Below are 7,844 nucleotides of genomic sequence, written 5' to 3'. Positions count from 1 at the left end.
CCCGCAAAGATCTACGCCACGGCACAAGCCCAGGGGGAGGGGGAGGGGCACCTCCAATCCGGACAGGAAGATCATGTCATTGACTCAACCCACTCAAGTGACACACCTCTCCTAGGGACAGCATACCATCATCTTTGAAATGCAACAGAAAGGCCATAATGTATTATTCCAGCCGAGGCACCATTTCGATTTTGTCCACTAGATGGCAGCAGTGTATGTGCAAAGTTTTAGACTGATCCAATGAACCATTGCCTTTCTGTTCAACATTTTCCCAAATGTGCCTACCTGGTTTATTAATAAATTTTCAAGTTCATAACTGTGCACTCTCCTCAAACAATAGCATGGTATTATGTAGCTACTGTAAATTGGACAGCACAGTTATATTAACAAAAATTTAAGCGTTCTGCCAATATCTGATATGTCTATGTCCTGGGATTGTTTGTCCTGGGATTGTTGTTACTTACAACCTCATGTTAATCACATTAGTCTAGGTTAGCTCAATCATCCAGCAGGGGACCCACCGATCCTGTAGAGGTTAATTTAAGGTTAGAGTTAAGCTGAATGTTAGCAGTGTGGTTAGGGTTAAGGTCAGGTTTACAATCAGATTTTAAGAAGAGAAATTGTAGAAAAATGTGGGTTTAGCCATAATTATAACTTTGTGGCTGTGGTAACTAGTGATGACCATGAATAAAAGAGGGAGTTTCTGCATATTATGCAACAAGGACAGTGGTGTGAAGTACTTTTAAGTTAAAAATACTTTAAAAGTACTCAACCAGTTTTTTAGGGTATCTGCACTTTATCATTTATATTTTTGACAACTTTTACTTCACTACATTCCTAAAGAAAAGAATGTACTTTTTACTCCATAGATTTTGCCTGACACCCAAAAGTACTAGTTACATTTTGAATGCTTAGCAGGACAGGAAGATGGTCCAATTCTCGCACTTATTAAGAGAACGTCCCTGGCATCTCTACTGCCTCACTAAACAGAAGTGCTTCCTTTGTAAATTATGTCTGAAGTCTGAGTGTTTGAGTAAAATTATTTATACTTTTACTTTTGAACTTGAAGTATATTTGAGAAATTACATTGACTTTTGATACTTAAGTTTATATAAAAACAAATACTTTTAGACGTTTACTCAAGTAGTATTTTACTGGGGTGACCTTCACTTTTACTTGAGTAAATTTCTATTAAAAAAGGTATTTTACTTTTACTCAAGTACGACAATTGGGTACTTTCCCCACCACTGAACAAGGGTATCACTTCACTTGAAGTAATATAACACAAATGTTTACTTCTTTGTTTTGTTCTCAATCATATCTTATATCGAATGATCTGACAAGCACAAACAGGCCTACAGTAGCCTAGGTCTACTGCCTCATAACAACATACAATATGAATTTGGCATATTATTTGTTTACCAAGCTATAATGTTTAAAAAACACATCTAAAAAGACATTGGGTTAGTATCTCAAAGATATGCAATTAAAGACCAACCCTAGCTCACAGTACCTTGAACTACAGGAGGCTTTTGGATAAAATGACATTGTGACACTGCATCTTACCTCCACCCTGTATAAACTCACCGAAAGGAAGCAGTCACTTCAGAATGAAATGAAAGGTATAATGTTCTAGTCTGTTAGGGATCATGACCTGATGTGAGGTAAAACACTATTTACTGTAAACTGATAGACATCAACTGACTCACTGCCTGGTTGCTCAACCAATGTTGTTATAGTCAATATAAGAAACATCATTTAATGCATTTTACAACATTTGTCAGATTACAGTTTGCAATGTACACATTTTATTCCAACTGTCATTTGAATTTTAAACAATAGTAAGAATTTCAGGCAATATTTCTGCATTTCCCACTGAATACGGTAAAAAAATATTATACAAAAGGAATATCACAGATCCAAATAACTGCATAGGTCGAGGTGAAAAAGACAAAGAACCCAATGGAGAAGTCCTTGTTTTATCAATATGATCATACAATGGGGATTAGGATTAAGACGACAGACTAGTCAGTCTGCTGCTCCATATATTCACAGGACAGAACACATAACTCAGATTAATAATCTAGGCCAGTGTCTGAGAATTCAATGAAAACCAGTGTAGAATTTCTAGTGGTTTATGAAATCTTAGCACTCAAGAAGCACTACAGTACCACAATACCCAGGTCAGATTCTTGATGCAAGTCTTCTTGCCACAGTAACATAGAAACCATGCTGTACCACAGCACTGTACATCAACGCTCTTCTATAAAAAAAAAAGAGTAGGAAACACTTCGACATGTATGATGATGAATTTAATTTTTCATAGCAGAAATAGAATCAGTGGCACCTTTAGAGGCTACATAAAAAAGGCGCTCTCTTATTCTGAAACGACGAAGATGAAACCTGAGGTGCGTTCAGTTTGCTTAAACGTTTGCGGAACAGTTTGTACTGAACTACAACGTTTCCCCAAAAATGTTCTTGTACCTTCTTGAACGGATATTGAGGTACGTTTGCTGCCTTTGGGTGGGTGTGGCTTGATGCAATGAGTGACGTATTTTAAAAAAAAAGGGCAGTGGCCATGCTAATAGCGTCCCCCAACCCAACCACGTTTTTTTCAACTGGCCGTACTGAACGCACCACTGATGAAAGCTTGTTTTCAACCATGTCCCTCGTGCAGTTCCTCAGTCAGATGTAGTACCAATAAGCATGGCTTTGTAAAAAGATGGAAACACATTTTAAAAAGTGGTACATAAGATAGGCGTATAAAGAAAGATGTAAAACAAAAGAAAAAAAAATGTTTCTTCACTCGTCACTGATGAGCTCCCAGTATAATAGTGGGATGTACCGTAGACATGGCAACAGGCAGAATGATGCTGAAAATAAATAGACAAATCAAAAGGACCTTTAATAATATGAATAAATTAGAAACAGGATATATACAAAACAATAGTAGCATTGAGGATATTTATGTACAATTGACCAATGACAGTGGACGTTTAAAATGGCAATTCAGCATCTCAGGCCACTGGGAAGCTCTGTCGTCTCATGCAGGTTGACGTTTATTGTCGTGAGTCTTGTCCTGGAGGCACAACTGAGCGATTTTGCCTTAGATAAGCCAGCTGCAAAGTCAAAATTGTCTATAATGTAAAAATTCATGAAAACACAAATTAGCTTTTTGGTCATAATTGAAGGTTAGGCATACGTGTTGACAGTGTAGTTACGGTTAACTTTAAAATCAGATTTTATGGCTGTGCCAGCGAGACCACTCTGCAGAGCTGTTTCCAGAACAAGGTTCATGATGAAAAATGCTAACCTGCTCCTCTCATATCTTCAGAATAATTTTTCCATCATTCAATGAAAACAAAACCACTATATATACACAAAAATATGTAGACACCCCTTCAAATGAGTGGATTCAGCTATTTCAGCCACACCCGTTGCTGACGGATGTATAAAATCAAGCACAGAGCCATGCAATCTCTATAGACAAACATTGGCAGTAGAATGGCCTTACTGAAGAGCTCAGTGACTTTCAATGTGGCACCTTTCCAACAAGTCAGTCCCCGGTTGCAACACTCATTACAGAGTTCCAAACTTCCTCTGGAAGCAACGTCAGCACAATAACTGTTCTTTGGGAGCTTCATGAAATGGGTTTACATGGCCGAGCAGCTGCACACCAGCCTAAGATCACCATGCACAATGCCAAGCATCGGCTGGAGGGGTGTAAAGCTCGCCGCCATTGGACTCTGGAGGAGTGGAAACGCGTTCTCTGGAGTGATGAATCACACTTCACCATCTGGCAGTCCGACAGACGAATTGGGTTAGGCAGATGCCAGGAGAATTATGCCCGAATGCATAATGCTAACTGTAAAGTTTGGTGGAGGAGGAATAATGGTCTGGGGCTGTTTTTCATGGTTCGGGTTAGGCCCCTTAGTTCCAGTGAAGGGAAATCTTAATGCTACAGCATACAATGACATTCTAGACAATTCTGTGCTTCCAACTTTGTGGCAACAATTTGGGGAAGGCTCTTTCCTGTTTCAGCATGACAATGTCCCCGTGCACAAAGTGATGTCGAGATCGGTGTGGAAGAACTTGACTGGCCTGCACAGAGCCCTGACCTCAACCGCATCAAACACCATTGGGATGAATTGGAACGCCGACTGTGAGCCAGGTCTAATAACCCAACATCAGTACCCGACCTCACGAATGCTCATGGCTGAATGGAAGCAAATCCTCACAGCAATTTTCCAACATCTAGTGGACAGCCTTCCCAGAAGAGTAGAGGCTGTCACAGACGCAAGGGGGGACCAACTCCATATTGATGCCCATGACTCTGGAATGAGATGTTCGACGAGCAGATGTCCACTTACTTTTGGAAGCTAGACTCAGCGATATGACATAGGTGCAGGAATGAACAGCAGAGGGGATTAATTTGGCAAGGCTCAACTTCGCCCGGCTACCACGCTGTAACAGCGTGACGCGAACCCGTACACATGTGCAGATACTGGGTGTGACTATGTGAGTGAAGTTTTGCATCTCGCTCATCTCAATATCTGCAGTGCTGCTTATGGCAACGTCATTTCGCTGATTCTACCTTCAACCAGCGGCTGCACTGATATCACTTCTCAAATAATAGATTGTGAAAGGTCTTAGGGTTACTCCTTTCCTGAAAATAACTAAAAACCCATTGCAGAACATTGATGGAGTTTTAATCTGAATGTTTGAACAACCAAAGCCTTAAAATACATGCCGTAGATATTTGATGGAATATGGATGGTATTATTGAGATGGATGGTATTATTCAAAACACACGTTTGGGAATGATTTACAAATAGTGTGTATAATTACAGGGCAACGCTTGTTGATCTTTGTAGTAAGAAAAAAAAAAACCTTCAAACAATGAAGAGAATAGAAAATAGTAATTTACAGCATTGGCACAAAAACATTGCAGCAGGATTCATGGTCCCCTTCCTGAGAGGAGACTGAGTGATCGTCAGTAGCCTTTTTTAAGTCTTCTTCTAGAAACGCTGTGAATATAAAATGAAAAATAACAAACAATATTCTCCTCTCATCTTCTTTAAGAGTGCCTGGGGAGGGGTATTCCATGCATAGCAATTCTAATTTGTTTCATGGAAGTGTCTGCGTAGTGAAAGTTCCGCCCACCTCGGTCAACTACAAACAGCACCTCAAGCTGCCAAGAATGGCCACAATGTAGAGGGGAAATGTTCATCTGAAATAACTGTGGCCTGATTATAATACCAAATATTCCAGGTTTTAGAACAAATTTGATCAAAAACATAAAGCGATATCCTGACAACAGTACCCCTCAGAGTTGCTTCTCAAGCAGTCTGTGGGAATAGATTGGAAGACATACCAGAACAAGAACCCATCCTTAAACATGGAATCTCATTGTAGAGAGGAACCAATAGGGATATGAGAAATCTGTTATTTCTTTAGATCTCCAAAGGTGTACCTCTAAGGAGATGGACTGAATTGGGGGGGGGGGGGTGGAGCTACCGCACAATGTCAATAGGAGCACACAGTAACTGACAGGTATGAATGTAGATGAACTCAAAATAAACCAGTAGATTAGTGCTGTCCTTTTCAAAATCAGAAGGATATCAACATCAATCAAGTAACAAAATAACGATATCGTCACATTGAATAATTATAATATAGGTCAGGAGTAGGTGTGTGGTCATTGGGAGTTCAGTTCCAGGTGCAACAGAGGTCAGTCTGGCTGTATCCAAAGCACCGTTCCCCTCTCCCCTTCCAACATGAGCCCTATAGTACCTCAGGTTCTCGACTAAAGGTTCTCCCCGGGCTGGTACTGTGGCTCAGTGGAGGTAAAGTAGTCTTCCAGGAAGCCCTGCAGGTACTCAAATGTGGGCCTCTCCTCAGCGTCCTTCCTCCAGCAGGTGAGCATGAGGTCATGGAGCGAGTCAGGGCACTCAGCAGGACAAGGCATCCTGTAACCACGTTCCACCTGGTCCAGCACCTCCCGATTCACCATGCCTGGGGGTGGAGAGAGAGCGAGAGAGAGGAAAGGGACGGGGAGAACACAAACATCATTATACAGGGGCCGAATGGCAGGAGAGATAGATACTGCATTGACCTTCATGGTTTCAAAAAGGTTAACGGCCAACAGTGTCTTCACATAGGTAGACTCGCTTGCCAGCAGTGTGCGTCTTTGGGATGTGCTCACAGTGGTAAGCAACTCTATCATACAAGGGATCCTTTCACCAAAGCGACATCTTTGCAGATTCACAGTTGCTACCTGGATATGGTACTCTCCCCTTGGTGGCCAGTTCTGTCAGTAAGACCCCGAACGACCAGACGTCTGATTTGATGGTGAAGCGGCCATACAGCGCGGCTTCAGGAGCCGTCCACTTGATGGGGAACTTTGCTCCTGCAAGGGTAAGAGACACGCGTTAGACAATACTCTAATTCAAGTTGTGGTGAGAAAACCTGAGAATAAAAACACATGCCAATTGGTCTGGCGGGCCAAAACATTGAGAGAAGAGAGAGAGAAAAAAAACAGACAGACAAAAGGAAGAGATGGTAATCAGCCCCCTCTAGTGGTCTTACCCTGCCTGGCAGTGTACTCATTGTCCTCTATGAGACGGGCCAGTCCAAAGTCAGCCACTTTACAAACCAAATTGTCTCCCACTAGAATGTTGGCAGCCCTGAGGTCTCTGTGGACGTAGTTCATCCTCTCTACATACGCCATTCCTGAGGCAATCTGACGAGAAGACACATGTTTAGGTTTGACTAAAACAGCCAGCGTGTTTGTGTGTGTGTGTGTAATACTAGACAGTATTTACACTGACCATCTCTAAACTTGCTTACCTGTGAGGCCATGTCAACCAGCTGAGGAAGGCGGAGCATCTTTCCCATGTCTCCCTTCAGGAAGTCCAACAAGCTTCCTTGTCCCATGTACTCAGTGACAATATAGATAGGTTCTTCAGACACCACGGCGTACAGCTGGACCAGCTTTTCATGTCTCAGCTTCTTCATGACCTGGGCCTCCATAAGGAATGCCTCGGGGGACATGGTACCAGTCTTCAGGGTCTTGACCGCTACCCGCGTTGTCCCGTTCCACGTGCCTACATAAAGGTTGCACAGCTAGTTGTGTTGTTGTGGTAACCATTTCTAGCGTCAGATTATGTTTTCAAAACTGTCAAATAGGTGCCAACTGCCGAGGAATGTGTCGATGCAATGACAAATGCACTCTGTAGACATGTTTAGTTCCTCTACATGGCAGTACCCTCTGCTTTGTTTGAGAGGATCAGCTGGTTTAGGGAGTAGGCTGAAGATCAGAATGGATCCCACTGATCAACTGATTCATAAAGTAGCTGATTAAATGACAACATAGCATTGCTTTTTAGGATTCCCATTAGCTACTGCACATGCAGCAGCTACTCTTTCTGGGGTCCACATAAAAACTTACAAATTCATGACAAAGTACAGAACAGTTACATTAAAATATATATATAAAAAAAAATCCAAAATGAAATAAGAGTTATATATTGGAAAGACACCAAGAGACAACAAATATACTATTTACACACTATTCATACTCTTATATACAGTTCAATTAGCTCGTAGTGGAGAGAGGCTGTCTTACCCATCCAGACCTCTCCGAAGCATCCCTGTCCCAGTTTGAGGTCGAGGCATAGAGAGTCCCTGGGGATCTCCCAGGCATCGCGGGCCAGCCCCTGGGTCTGAGGCTTTAGTACGGGACATACCTCCGTCAGACAGTGGCACAGTCCGTCTGCATGCTCTGAGAGGACAGGGAAGAAACCACGGTGAGCTCTAATATCACCTTCTGGTAGTGTTATTTG

General features: G+C 42.0%; 1 protein-coding gene across 7 annotated transcripts in view; it reads right to left on the bottom strand.

The window, feature by feature from the left end:
- Window positions 1-4,692: 4,692 nt before the first annotated feature.
- The window catches only part of LOC118360026 (proto-oncogene tyrosine-protein kinase Src-like), a 44,437-nt gene continuing 41,285 nt past the window's right edge, over window positions 4,693-7,844 (bottom strand). For all 7 annotated transcript variants that reach the window (XM_035739062.2, XM_052482414.1, XM_035739061.2 and 4 more), the window contains 5 exons: window positions 7,628-7,783; window positions 6,850-7,106; window positions 6,589-6,742; window positions 6,278-6,409; window positions 4,693-6,015 (listed from right to left, as the gene is read on the bottom strand). In XM_035739062.2, coding sequence (XP_035594955.1) covers window positions 5,807-6,015; window positions 6,278-6,409; window positions 6,589-6,742; window positions 6,850-7,106; window positions 7,628-7,783 — 908 coding nt within the window. In that variant the 3' untranslated portion in view covers window positions 4,693-5,806. The remainder of the gene's footprint in view (window positions 6,016-6,277; window positions 6,410-6,588; window positions 6,743-6,849; window positions 7,107-7,627; window positions 7,784-7,844) is intronic.

Source organism: Oncorhynchus keta, chromosome 27, assembly GCF_023373465.1.
Source record: "Oncorhynchus keta strain PuntledgeMale-10-30-2019 chromosome 27, Oket_V2, whole genome shotgun sequence".
NCBI classification, from domain to species: domain Eukaryota; kingdom Metazoa; phylum Chordata; class Actinopteri; order Salmoniformes; family Salmonidae; genus Oncorhynchus; species Oncorhynchus keta.
This window is presented reverse-complemented; position numbering and strand designations above follow the sequence as displayed.